Source organism: Orbicella faveolata, unplaced genomic scaffold, assembly GCF_042242905.1.
Source record: "Orbicella faveolata isolate gen_17 unplaced genomic scaffold, um_ofav_v1 contig_13, whole genome shotgun sequence".
In the NCBI taxonomy this organism is placed as follows: Eukaryota; Metazoa; Cnidaria; class Anthozoa; order Scleractinia; family Merulinidae; genus Orbicella; species Orbicella faveolata.
The window spans coordinates 5,700,050-5,714,195 of NW_028301540.1; the positions used below are offsets into that span (position 1 = coordinate 5,700,050).

Genomic DNA, 14,146 nt, shown 5'->3' on the forward strand with positions numbered 1-14,146 from the left:
AATTTCCCGCACTTAATTGCAACGCGCTTGCATGCTTTTCTTTTTTTATAGGAGTTCTATTTGGTTAATTCATTGCACTGTGCCACGTGAGTGACAGCCATCAGGAAACCTTTTAAATTCCACCTCTCATACTAATTTTTAACTCCATTAAATCCAAAAGTTAATGTTGGACTAAAAGACTTATTCACTTTAGCCACCCAAGTTCTTCAATTACAACTAACGAGTTTTAAACACGTTCCTTTGTTATTTTCGAAAACTTCAGTAAAAACAACTCTGAGAATATCGTAGTAAGCACATTAAGTGGCTTACCTCAAAGAGTTAACAACATTTTCAAGTGTAACGAAGAATTAGTTTTCTTTTCAAACGCTGTCTCAAAGGCTGCAATTTTTCAAATACTTTTTATATATTATGCCCTTTTATAGTTTTGAAAGTTTTTAATGGCTCTAGCGCATGCCTGGTGACTAAGGCATGAAAAAAATTTAAAGATACATGCAAGCGACTTAAAAACTTTCTTGCGTGAGCTAGATTCGAATTCGATTACGTTTTACTGATACGGATCGAGGTAAAATTTCGAGTATATCGTGTGTGAAAACACTCAATGTGATGAGACTGGCTTACTTACTTGCTTGCTTAGTTTAGTTCTCACGTTCATTAGACTGTTTACGACATAACTCCCGCTATATCACCTACAAGGTAATCCTAGGTTCTTATATGCGGTATTGAATTGTTATTCCCATTATGCAAGCTGTCAGAAGGAATCGTTATGATGGCTAATTTAGATGTCAGATTCACTTAAAGATTTACATGAATAAAGACAACCCGAAAAATACGGGGTCAGCCTCCGGAGGGGGGGGGGGGGACTCCCATATTAAAATGACGGGGGTGCTCGTCATACCTTTTCGGGATTAAACACGCGGTCTTGGTAGCTCTTCGAGTGTTCAGCCTCTAGAGGTCCACAGCGGGAGCCTTTGCGTACCATTTAGGGTATTGAGCCGAAAACATATGACAGCAGACAATGTGTTATGTAAGAATTGGTACCTCTTAGGAGAGAAAAAAATTTCAAGCCACGCCCACAAAACAGGATCTTAGTACCTCTTAGGGATTCTTTTCAAAATTCCCGACTAGCACCCCTGTCTTTTTTATATGGGAGTCCACCCCCAGGGGTCAGCCAAGGAATCAGAAACACGTGTTTTATAGATTTTCAACACACTGGGCCGATCGGACGATGGAAAACGAAGCATATAATGGCCGGAGGGGGAGGGGGAGGAGGTAAACACCCACCAACATTTCGCCACTTAAAAATAGCTTTTCAACGTTTTCTGAAATTCGATAATTAACAGTTAGCAATTACAGATAGTGGCTACCGGTTATAGTTATGGTTATTATGGTTATCAATTATAGATTATTGATTATCGACTAGCGATTATCGATTATCTTAGACTGTTAATCAACGTCGGGGCATTTGCTGATATGCCTTAAATTCCACTTCGATGACTTAGCAGAACGACACCGTGTTTTGTTTGCTGTACTGTCCCTAGTTCGTTTGTCAATGTATAAGAATTGAATTCGTAACCACATCTTTTTTCAAGTATAGAGTTTTATTTCAATTGGAAAAACCTAACTAAAGTTAAATGAATAATAGCTTATTTTCCATTTAGACTTTCACCTTCAATTACTAATTCAGAGTGTAGAAATATGACTAATTCTAAACTATGCTATTATAAAAGAAAGAGCATTCCGGCAGTATAAGCAAGACGTAAATTATACACGTTTATTTCTGAAAACCGATAAGTGAGGAAAAATCCGCACTGCATTGGCCTTTCGTTATCTATTCCCTCGGAATAAAAAATATCGCTTCCATATTCTGAAATACCATCAAATAAGAGGGTCTTTTATGTAGGGAAGGAGAAATGAACAAGGGGAGAGGGGTTGGGAATTTCCTGGTCTATACTATGATATTGATTTCCTTAACCGAAAATTGACGAAGTAGTAACAGATGACGAATGATAGTTTCAGCAAATTTTATGGCAATCACGGGGCGGCTGAAAGATTAACTCATTCGACCGTCAGACTATGTGTACACTTAAACCGTAGTTTCGATTTATTTTCGATTATATGAGAGGTATCTCTAGCCGTATTTCATACACGTATTCGCATATTTCCGTTTGTCGCGTGAGTGTTCATCAAGAGATGCCCGTTTTCCTAATATTAGGCAACAAAAAGTCTTCTTAAGACTGGAGGATTCTCAACTGAAGATAACAACTTAAAGCTGTTCTCTTGAAATTATTCAGTGAAACCACAAACTGTTTGACAGTCAGTTGTAATACTATTTTTAACTCTTTGCACTTCAAAACATTCATAAATATTGTTACCTTCGATTCTTAAATTCGCTTTTGCGAAACTATTAAATAGATTTACGAATCTAACAATTTTAAAAATAAATATCTAGATATTAAATTGTCAAAATATATCTCGGCTTTATGTCTATACTGAAGACCCGCTTTCAGAACAAAACCGGCGGCGAAACATGAAATTCAAAATAAATAAAGATTTATTTGTCGTCAGTATCTACTGTCTTTAACTGGTTTCTCTCGCTTGCATCACAGAAAGCAGCGACGTCTTGTTGTTCCGTCTCGTATGGGTGCCATTCTTCATTTGACCATTTTTTCTCATGGATAGAAAAAGGAATTTTCGTGTGTGTCTTGAGAGTGGAATATAATGCTTGTTGGAAGCGAAAGTTTCAAAGCCATTTGATTCCTGGGTTTGCTGAAACACTGTGTCGTCTGTGGGTTCTTCCTGTAAATAAGAAAAACAAACAACACTTTGTTAAGTGAGAAATATTAGTAAACAACCATCTACCTTAGTTAATTCTCTTCGAGATCGGTTCTTCGAATTTAACTTAAAGGAATGCGTAGCGAATTAATATAGGTCGATGTTTTGCACAGCTCTGAGCTTATAATAGATGCGGGTTGCAATAAATAAAATTAATTTTCTTTTGACGCTTTTATTAAAGTTCTGGCCTCACTGCGGTGATTGATTAAACGGGAACAAGGTGTTCCAGGTGACAACACAAGGATATTAAACGTGGGAAATCAAAATCTCCGGCCTAAAGCAAATATTCGCCCGACATGAAATACCATCACATACACACGAACGTACTCTCAGTGAAAAACATATTTAGTGGAATCAAGTGCGTTCACCGAACTTTTGTTCGTAGTAAAGTATCCAGAGATAAAGGGAACGTCATTTAAACCGCCAAAGCAGCAACAACAACTGATCGAGCTGATAAAAATGACTATTCTTCGCTTTGGAAAGTCGATTTATTTTTCGAAAGAAAGAATGCCCTTGTACAATACGCCACTAGGTGTTACCAATTAACAGCGGCATCGTTAAGGCAGAGGTTAATTTAGTGACATACTTAGAGCACTCGAGTTTTTCACTTATGCCTGGTTATCATTCAAATCTTGGGCTTGCCGCTATTTAGCTCAGCATTTTTCCACATAAAGAACATCCGCGCGTTTGTTTTATAAAGGAAGCATTTATTTATTAGTTCATTAAGATGTCGCCCCTCCACATTATTTGCGTCAATCGTGATCTGAAATAACACTGTAACCGCTTGTGACTGACAAAGAAGTAATCTGCGGTGGATTTGGTGGTTTCTAAGTTTCTATTTTTTCCCGGATGAAACTAAACCACTCACCGTTGTGTACACCTTTCCGTTGGCCGCCATAGCAACATAAAGACAAGTTTGTTTGCTGAATATCCGAACCAAACTAGTGCCAACAGACTGGAGTTGAAGCTTAACTGCAAAAAATACAACAGTTGACATTAAAATTAGCAAACGGCTATTTTGGTGGCTATTTTCATTAAAGAGGAGGAGAACTGAAATGAAACTAATTAAAAATTTAAAAAATCGGCTGTCTTCTTAACAGTATTGATTGTCGATTAAGGATGGAGGCTAATTGTCCAAGCAAGGCTATTAGCATGCGCAAAAGACCTCTTTCAGTCACAAATACGGCGTTTAATGTTCTATATTGTAATAGAACTCGAAACAGAGATATTTCTGTCATTCAAAACTATCCAGCAAATATGATTGCAACGGGACTACAAAAGGTTGTTTGTCTACTTACTGTCCGGGCTCCGAGCATCTGAAGTTCCGTTGATATTGCCGTCAGTGTAAACAGCTAAAAACCAGCCATTTTTGTATAATAAAGAAACATCCGAAGTCGATGTGTAGCCAGAACCGGGCAGCGTTTGATTGCAGCGCTTCGAAGAAGCCGTAGTCAACTTCACATGTCTTCTCTCTCTTTGAATTCTCCGCATGAGTTGTTTCTGGAAGGGCTCAGCTCCGGAGTTGCCAAACAAGTACAGAAAGAGGACGACCGAAATAACCTGAAACAAAAAGAGTACTTACGTGAAGATATGCACCACTTTGTCATCAGTATGATAATTTTTTTCGCCTCGAGCAAAAGACATTTCGTGATTTCTTTTCTTGTGTGTTTGTATTATATTTTTGGATCTAATGTTGGAAACAATAAAACAACACAAAGACAGCTACTTAAATTATTTCACGGGTCACAACCCACGAGAAATGTTCTTTAAATTTTTTTTTGAATCGACCTAAAATTTCTCTTCCCAACACTATTAATGATATTATTCTAACGGTGTAAAAACAAGCTCTGTGAAGTGAAATTGCAAAAAAAAAAAAAAAAAAAAAACAGCTGATGACCATCTTAAGACACCTCGAGGCTGACGGGGTTAAGTGGCCAAATTTTGCCACTATTTACCTGACTTCCGGAATTTTCTGCTCAAGAATAGCGGTGAACTATGTTCCCTTCTCTTTAGAAAACCCGGTTAAATTGTTCCAGTTTATTTTCTGCTCGCAACGGTTCATTGCATAATTACATCACCACGTGCTTCAAAAATGGTCAGTTCAGCAATTTTTAAATTTATGATTGTCTCCCTGCAATACTTGCAAGGGAATTTCCCTGATTCCCTAAAACAACGATTACAAGCTCATTTCCTGCGCAAGAAAGAAACACGTGTATCCAATCTTCGAACCGAAATATTGTTGAACTCCTGTGAAGCTTTCTTAACACGAATGTGTTTTTTTAAATTGAATATTGATTGTATACCACAGATAACCGCCCTACTTAACTGAGCAATGTGTTATCAATTGAAACTTTCGAGACGCAAGAGTAGGTTCTTAGCTAAGTGAAAATTCATCATAACAACACATTCTTTCAATTTCTTTCAACGTGGTTTTTGCGGTACTTAGACAGAATTTAGGAAAACGAATTCGATATTCAAATTAACGCAAAGTAACTTTAAACTACTTTTAATTTATACTAGCAATCGTTAAAATTCTCTTGGTTTTTAGCATAAAAAATACTAGATATTTTACCTGCAATAACCCCATTTTAAGCTCCTTCATGTATATTTCCAGTCAAACTGCAAGTCTTGAAGCACAGAGTTGTAAACTTGTCTAATACCTTCGAGGTGTGAATCCGTTGGAGTTTTTCTTCGATTTTCACACTCACCCACGGACCTGGTCTTCGCGTGTCGAGATATCGTTATTTATAATATTCACAGCTCATAGGTGTCCCTTATATTATTCTTGGACGTTTCCGGGCAACGGGCAACCCATGTAACAAAGACATCAGAATGACGTAATTGAATTTTCCGCCATGCTATCATTCAGTAGGAATGTCGGTAGGGAATCTCGCAATTTTTATCCTTTTTCTGAGAACCACCCATAAATACAAAGAAACAGAAAAAATGATCTTCCAAAAATTTCTGTTTGCATCTTCCTACGCATTCCTGCCAGTAAATACGAGTTTGTTCTTCGAAAGTTCAGTTATATCAATAAAAGATCCAAATTACCATGTTCCTTTGGGAATTTAAAAATAAAAACATATCAACTATGTTTTTTGTTGTTTTATAACTGCACAATTTGCAAGGCGAGCAAATCGCAGTCGCCTGCCGTGTGCTTAGCTCTGCAAAGTTAAAAAAGTCGCACAAAAGCGCCTTGTGAATAATCACAATATCACGACAATTTTTAAAGGGTCACTGAGTTTGAATGGCTCGGGGTAGTCAATTGAGCGACAACTTTTACAGGTTAGTATTAACATGCAAACAAGACGTCGGTGTACAGAGTACACAATTGTCACAATTCCTCGCGCGATCTGCAAACACCTTTGTTGGTTTTTTCTCTTCAAAGTTTTCGGAAATACTTTGTTTACGATACCTTACATTGTGCAAAGTACTAGGGTATTCGATTGGAAGCGATATTTCGATCGGTGCTTCTTAAATAATTATATTGGTTTTTCAAGCCATGTTGATTAATGCTTGTAAGTAATTATAACTTAGTGAAAGACAAATGAGACATCTCTTTTAGGTCCTCCACGCTCTTAACATTAATATGTTAATAGTAGGCTGTCGCGGGCGTGCTAAGGCTCGATTATGTTCAATCCTGCTAGGAAAAACACTAAGACTTCAGCTAACCTGGTGTGATATTTCCTTGTTCTACAAATAAATTCACTGCACGTACATAAACGGGCAGAGAATTCACAGAATTGCTGGATTTCCGCGCCATTCAATGGCAAGCACAGACTTGCGTCTCCACAGAACCTGAAAGCGAAACACTTTTCATTGTACTTCGGAGGCGTCTAACTTCTTGTGGCTATTTATGGAATGCTATTGTAACTCTGCTTCGTTGTCAAAAAATAATGCTGAAATACCTTCATAAATCGTGTAGAACAGGTCAAAAGTGACAGGCATTTTAAAATGCAAAACTTAATTTGCTTATTTTTGTGCCGGAAGAGATGGAACCTTTCAGCTCATGAAATTCCGTATTATATAGGCATAGTTCCGTTTTTCAGCCAAAGTATATACGTGGGTTTTGCACTTAGTTTAGTTTCTATAATCCTTCCCGAGTAGGTTTTGGTTTCCTCTGTTAAGCATATGGAACAATATCGCTCAGCCGACTGCGACAACAGAATTCGCGGCAATACATTGAAAATGAAGCCGACCGACGGCAAGTGTCGGTATAACTGAATATTTATAATATCTAATATCGAGATTGAATTCGTACGAGAACATTGTCATGATGCGATAAACATTCAAGGGATATCATCACTTGAACGCGAGATTCAACTCGGGGTTTCAACTGAGTCGCCCGAGGTTTCAACTGCCTTTTTCCGTCTTCATTCGCATAGTTCGACCATTTCGTTTGTAGGTGCATGTGGAAAGCAACTCAAAGAAACATTTGATTGTTTCATTTGAGATTAAAACAGTTGTACAAAGAACTTTACCTGACCTTTGTCGCTTGAATATAGAGTTTAGCACGTAAATAAAAAGAAAAGCTCAAATCAGATTTGTCTTTCGCGTTTTCGTCGCGAAAGTAATTACGTAATCATCGCTTATTTTGAACACCAGACATTTTCACATTTCAAAAAGAATTTGCTATCCGTGCAACCGTGGCCCTCAAACAACGCTCGCCTATAGCTTCCGAAACGTTTATCTTTCTTAACAATATTCGATACAATTTTCGCCAACTTTTTGCTATTGTGCCATGCTGGGAGGCCTTGAGGCACGCGGGGGACAAAGGCACACCCAATCAGATGTTAATCGTCCATTTCCTTTTATTTGTTTTTAGTCTACACAAGGGAAAATACTTTTAAACACTTAGCAAACAAATTTGTTCACACTGTTGTGCATAGAAGACATTACGGTCCAATGAAAGTTCATTAAGTTCCAACTGAATTTCAATTCCTCTTTTTCGCTTAAATTGGCGAAAGGTCCTTAATAGCTTTTCCTGATTTCTTAAATACTTAACATGATTTACGCCCACCTTAATAAATCGATTATAATTTTCCCATGCGAAATTTCCATCTCGAGCACTTAGTTTCAAGGGCTTGTAACATAAAGAATTGAATCAAATCGTCCGGTTTTCGTGTTTGCACGAGAGCGATGTTGCGACCGCACGCACGAAGGCAACGGTGAGTAAAGGAAAACGCCTTTTTACGTCTGTGAAGATAACCACAAAACTTTCTAATTCAGGCATTAGACGTAAAACGTCGGTAACAGAGTGCAATATTCGATATGTAGTTCCTTGTGAGCGCAAATCGCGAAACGTGAGTTTGCAATACCCACTTCTACAAGAGAAAAAAAAGCCACTTTAGGTTGTCACGAAAGTGCATTTGACATATGACTAAGCTTTTAGCAGGTCCTCAGTGTGAACATTCAGTCATGAGCCCATTAAAGGACGATATTTAAGTGCCGGCTGGAGCTTGAGTGCGTGATTGAAACCAAATGTTTATACTTATTCTTTTTTTAATTGAAAATGGTCTGGAGTGATATAAAACCTTCCTAACTGAGTTTGCTCTTTAATTGTGGATCAGAAATTTTTGCATATACACCGTGCGATATCGTGTTATCTTGTACTGACTACTAAGTGTTAAGTCTCCACTCAAAGTTAATAACAGTTCAAACAAATCAAGATATATTTATTTTATCACCTCTTCAGATATAATCTCTTCCAGGCTTTGGAATCTTAGGAATTAGCAAGAAGACCAACCAAAGCAACTATTTTTTTTTTAGTTCAGCGCTGGAACACTACGTACCTGGGGAAAATTCAAGGAAATTTAAATATTTCTTGTCAGCTTTTCGTCGCGTCTTTTTCAGTTTTACCATCACCGTTTTCATAGGCATTTCAATTGATTACATCATCAAGGTCTGAATTATTCAAATTCCAGAAATTTTAACCGAAGTTGCGTCATTAATTGTAGTGTTAAAGTAAAATCTCTTGTAGGCAGAATAGCGACATGCCGCAAGTATTGAATACTTCAGTAGAATTTTGTAGGGCCGCCAGTGCTATTAACCCCTTAATAACTGCTCCTGCGATATTTCGTTTCAGCACTTGAGATACTTTCCACGGCCGACCCTCAGACAGCTGTACGGTCTGTTGAGTAAAAAGAGCAAACATCGATTTACCACCTGCCTGGTACTTATACCCGTCATAGTACATTTACGGTGTGATTCCGCGCCATATCAGCATGATCGTGCAGGCGATTTTGGTCAAGCATGCATGGTTCGTATCTTGATGTGACCCAGTCAAGCCGAAATACCCATGGCAAGACTAAACGGGCCTGATATGCCACCGAAACGTACCAGAAAGGCGCGATTAGGTATTTACAGGACCCAATTTCGTCTATAAATTCGACCATGCACCATGTCACTTCAGTAAGTAGATATCACAGGATTTCGCAGCATATGAGGACAATAGACACGGCTTCCGATTGGTTAATTGCAAATTTGGGTGCGGTTGCTACAGAAAACCTTCCCACTATACACATACTAAGCTGACTTATTGAAAAACAACTGGAATATACGGTTGTAGAAATAATCAAAAATTATTGCACGATGTTGAGTAAAATCACGATATTTGTCATTGGGGAGGAATTATTAGTCTATATCTACTAAAGACGAACGTTTTATAAACTGTTTTGTGAGATACGGCGGAAGAAGAACGAAGAACCGCGATATTTTGCGACAATTTACTTCAGTGATTGTTTCATGACCTTTCATTGTTCGATTACCCGGTGTGTGTTTGGTCTAGTGGAAATCCCAAGTTGCTCGTCGGCAACTTTGGAAAACAACTGTTGCCATTTTCATAGAGGTGGACATAACTGCTAGAGGTAAAACAAGTTGTTGCTGTGTGGCACTTTGAACTGAATTGCTTTAGTTAAAGTGGACAAAAAGTGCTTAATGGTATTTTTCGAGACGTTTCGGGAAAAAAACCCTTCATCAGTCGCAAATGAAGCGTTAAATTTGCGACTGATGAAGGGGGTTTTTCCCGAAACGTCTCGAAAAATACCATGAAGCACTTTCTGTTCACTTAAACTAAAGGAATAACTACTAGAGGGCTGCTTTCCGATGAAAAGGACAAAATTGACTCACTATAAATCTACCACTTATTGCGCCATTTCCTATAAAGGTTTGTCTAATTCTGTCGTTTAATACCAATGAGGAAATAAAATGAGGCTTTACTTTACAGAAATTTTGAAATGAATGTCACCGCAGACAGTCAGTTAAAAGAGTTGAAACCTTGGGCCTACTTGCGACTCCGTTTGTCCAGGCCTTGTGTGCACTTGCGTTGACTTGTGATGACTTGTGCTCACCTTGGGCGAGATCAAATTTGCACCCAAGTCGACGTACGTTTTTCACCGTTTGGTCACCCAACCCAATTCAACGTAAGTTCAACATACGGCTACTAACTCTTTTTGCATGATGGTTACATTTTGCGATACGGGCCGTAGCGTTGAAATACTGCGGAATCTTTTTTTTTTAAACCGAGTGAATTTTACCTCCTAAGGTTTTTTGGAAATTCTGGTTAATCTGTTTACCTCATCTGATGCTTGGCGATCCGTCTTTCGGCATCTGAGATGAGAAAGGTGGAATGGCTTCTAATCTGTTCCAATCTGTCGTGTCTTTTATGTTGCAGTGAAACTTACTGGTGCTTTTTGACGAGGGATTCTTTGGTAAAATTCGCCATTTACTTGCAGTTTTATGATCACGAGGTGCAAAAAAAAAAATTATAATCGTTTATCCACGACAACGTCAGCAAGTCATGCTCTTATAGCAATGTTGATTTTAAGATAAACTTCAGTTAAGTGTAATAAAATTCGATAATTTCTTGTTTTTTTTTTGTTGGTCTTATTTTTGCCCTTTATAAATATATTTTCAAAATCAATCTATAAGGCAAGGAAGCCCAGGAAAGTCAATAAGGCTTATGTAAAGGCCTACCTTAAAGATACTTAAGACTTAACAAAAGAAAAAAAATACTTTTATCAGCGTACAAAATGAAATAAAGAATAGCTAAGCAAGGCCAAATGCGCAAATGCGCAAAAGGAAAGCAAGACCAAAAATCCGCGAAAAAAAGCGCACAAAAGCACACTATGAAAAGTTAACTGTACTGATACCAAGATATTGAAAATATTATTTTTTATACTAAATATAAAATATACTTATACCAATTTCTCAATTTAAGATATGCGCGAGATCACCAAGACACAATCAGCACTCACTGTATCTCTTCTGCTTTATCATCTTCACTCTTTAAACATTCTCCTTTGTGAATCTCCACCACCTTGGTTTTTGCAAAGCAGTTGTCGCGCGCCATGTGGCAGCTGTTCTTGTACGTTCGGCCGTTACTTCCGCACAGAGGGTCGTAAGTTATGTCGCATTTCTCCGGACAGTCATTTGAGAATGACGCCACTGCTATCCAAAGTGAAATTTATAACATTAGCAAGTTATATAAATGGATTTATTACTACTTAAATTACTGTGTATTGTAAAAAAATACAGTCATTCTTCAAACCATCAATTTGTAACTCAAGTACTCAACTTGATAAAAGGAAAAACCTGAGAGTATATGTATAAACCACGCACGTTACTAGAGAATGACTTTCAAATTAAAGTACCTATAATTGTGCTTTCCTAAGTGACCGGCGAGATTAAAAGATAATAGGGAGCTTAAAACCCGGTTTTCACAATCGACGCATGCACAAGCGCAAGCACAAGCGCTAGCAATAGGGATGACCCAAGTGAAAACGAAATTCGACGCAAACACAAGCACAAGCACGCGAACCTTCCAAACTTTTTAGGCGCAAGGTAATCTGGATCCAGTGTTTTCATTGGCCAAACACAACCACGTGTGGTAAATATCCTTGTGCTTGTGTTATGCCTGAGCGGCATTTCATTTTCACTTGTTGCAGCGCAAACGCAAGCATAAGCGCAAGCTAAGCACAGATTGCCTGGATTTAACGATCTTGGACGTTCGGTGACCCCTATTTTTCTTATGATGGATCATTTTCTCTACCGATTTTCTACGTTATCTATCGATTGTAAGTTTGAATTTTTTGCAAAATGTACCATCGAATTCCGTTCCTTTTAGCTCTTCATTTATCTGCGCGGCGGTTTCAAATGCCTCTTGAAGGGTTAAGTTCTGTGAAAACTTTAGCAACATTTGGAATTATTAACGCAAAGGATTCACTTGTACAAAATATTACTAGGATGGTTTGTCTCCGTCGATTCATCTATGATAGTTTAAGCTAAAAATCCTGGAGACCATGCTGGTTTACGTGCGTCAATTTTTCCAACTCAGACTAGTTTTCCACACGCTTTATCTCTGAAACGAAGTCCGTGACCCCCATTTTTTTTCATTTCTGAAACAAGTAATTCATTATCTGTCCCCAGTAGAAGTTTGAAGAAAGTCTATCGAGTACTAGTAAAACATTTTCGCGTTATTTTGAACCACTTTGCTTTTCCATTTGCAGTTAAATTTTATTAGTATTAAGGCGTTCGCGCACAAGATAGTTATTTTAAATGTTATACTGCTCCTATCAAGTTAACAGTAAATTGCTTCGCCTCAGCATGCCACAAAAAAGTTGTTATTATTACAGCTAGTTCTTGAGTAATTTCGCAGCTTATAGTTTTACCTTGCCCCATCTGGAACAATAATACTTCTGCCTTTGTTTAGTTTAGGCCCCGTCCACACTATACCGGAGAAATTTTAAACGGGGTTTTCACTCTGAAAACGCATCAAATGTTTTCCATCCACACTACACCGGCGATATTTGAAAACGTAACAATCACCGGTCATTTTGGATTTGTGGTTGAGGAAAACTAGGGCAGGGAAATCACATGATTATCGTAACGGATTAGTGTGGACGGTAGGCCTAACCGCAGAAATAAAGCTCCGTTTTCAAATCTCTCCGGCGTAGTGTGTGTGGACGGGGCATTTAAGTCTGATGCCGTTCTTATTGTTGTTGCCAGTAGAAAAAACACCACATAACGAACAATTCTAAAACTTACCAAAGGTTAATTCTGTGAATGCGATGAAAACGATAAGGAAACTTCTGTTCATCTCTCGGCACCGACAGCGTTCTCTTGAAAGCTATGTAAGAAACTCGCTTCAGACTGTGAACTCGTGTCACACAACAAGCAAAAGACAATACCGTAAAATGTCGCTTATAAGCCCTGGGCCTATACAACTTCGTAAGGAGTTTCGGATGGGCTTATAAATGTAGGGGCTTATATCCAGGGGAGCTTATAAGCGGACTGAATTAAAAAGAACGTTTCAAAATGAGCTACAGCATTGTTGATCGAAATACGTTTTTTATATATTGGTTTTTCACTATCCAGTGGATAGCTGTTAACAAAACAAATCACACTATCCACTGGATAGTGATTTATCCGGTGGATAGCGTTATCCACCTTTTGAACAACCCGGGGCCAGTCAGTTTACTGGGATGTCAGCGGAAACGCTGAGTGATAATTCTGGTACGCCCAGTTTTGCGCTTAAAGGCTTGCGCGAGCCTACCAACGGCAGAAAAAAAAAAAAATGATATTTTCGGATTTTGCAGTTTATTAGCTATACAACGATAGATATTTTCCCGTGGTTTTCCTTAAAGTAGTGCAAACAAAAAGATTTTCCCGGAAGCCACCCTTGAAGGTCTACAGTAATCTTAAGATATTGCTGAATTTCGAACTACATGTATTTCAAATTCGGTATCAACTTGAAGCTTTGAAAACTGGATATTGCACCGAGCTAAAATAGGCTTATAAAATGTTTCTCTGTGAAATATAACGCGTTTTAAAGTTTCGGTAAACATACATCAGTGGTAAAAAATGAAAAAAAAAAAGATAAATAGCAAAAAATACAATCGATGTTCATAAAAGACAAAAAAAAAAAAAAAAAAAAATACTTACCGTTTCTTGCAAGATTTTTTTACCGGATTACAATTCCCGCAATATTCTTGAAAATCATTGCTTGACATGCAATGTACACAAACGGAAGAAGCGTTTAAAGTCGAAACGATACGCGCTTGAACCAAGTGTAAACTTTCCCAGATATCAAAGCCAAAATGTTAATAAACGTATTTATTCAGACACTTGTAAATAAATTGATGCCAAGTCATAGGTACAAATTATTGTCAATTAGCGATTTTACTGATCCAGTTGTGAAAGAAACAATCGGGTGAAAGCCTTCGGTAATCTGTTCTCGATTCTGAATACGAATCTTAAGCACTCTTCATAACTTGAAAAACAATTAAATGGTTTTGGCAATGTTTGATTGGCTTCA

At 37.9% G+C, this 14,146-nt stretch overlaps 2 protein-coding genes across 2 annotated transcripts; both read right to left on the reverse strand.

Moving 5' to 3' along the window:
• Positions 1-1,579: 1,579 nt before the first annotated feature.
• Positions 1,580-6,895, reverse strand: LOC110043574 (fibroblast growth factor 1-like). Its single transcript, XM_020749043.2, has 4 exons — positions 5,405-6,895; positions 4,131-4,392; positions 3,701-3,804; positions 1,580-2,796 (listed from the first exon to the last, which is right to left on the reverse strand). The coding sequence occupies exons 1-4, from the start codon at positions 5,432-5,434 to the stop codon at positions 2,578-2,580; spliced, it is 615 nt and encodes a 204-aa protein (XP_020604702.1). The 5' UTR covers positions 5,435-6,895; the 3' UTR covers positions 1,580-2,577.
• Positions 6,896-8,480: 1,585 nt separating this feature from the next.
• Positions 8,481-13,906, reverse strand: LOC110043591 (turripeptide Ici9.2-like). The gene is made up of 4 exons (XM_020749061.2): positions 13,774-13,906; positions 12,877-12,958; positions 11,088-11,280; positions 8,481-8,962 (listed from the first exon to the last, which is right to left on the reverse strand). The coding sequence occupies exons 2-4, from the start codon at positions 12,926-12,928 to the stop codon at positions 8,914-8,916; spliced, it is 294 nt and encodes a 97-aa protein (XP_020604720.1). The 5' UTR covers positions 12,929-12,958; positions 13,774-13,906; the 3' UTR covers positions 8,481-8,913.
• Between the last annotated feature and the right edge of the window lie 240 nt (positions 13,907-14,146).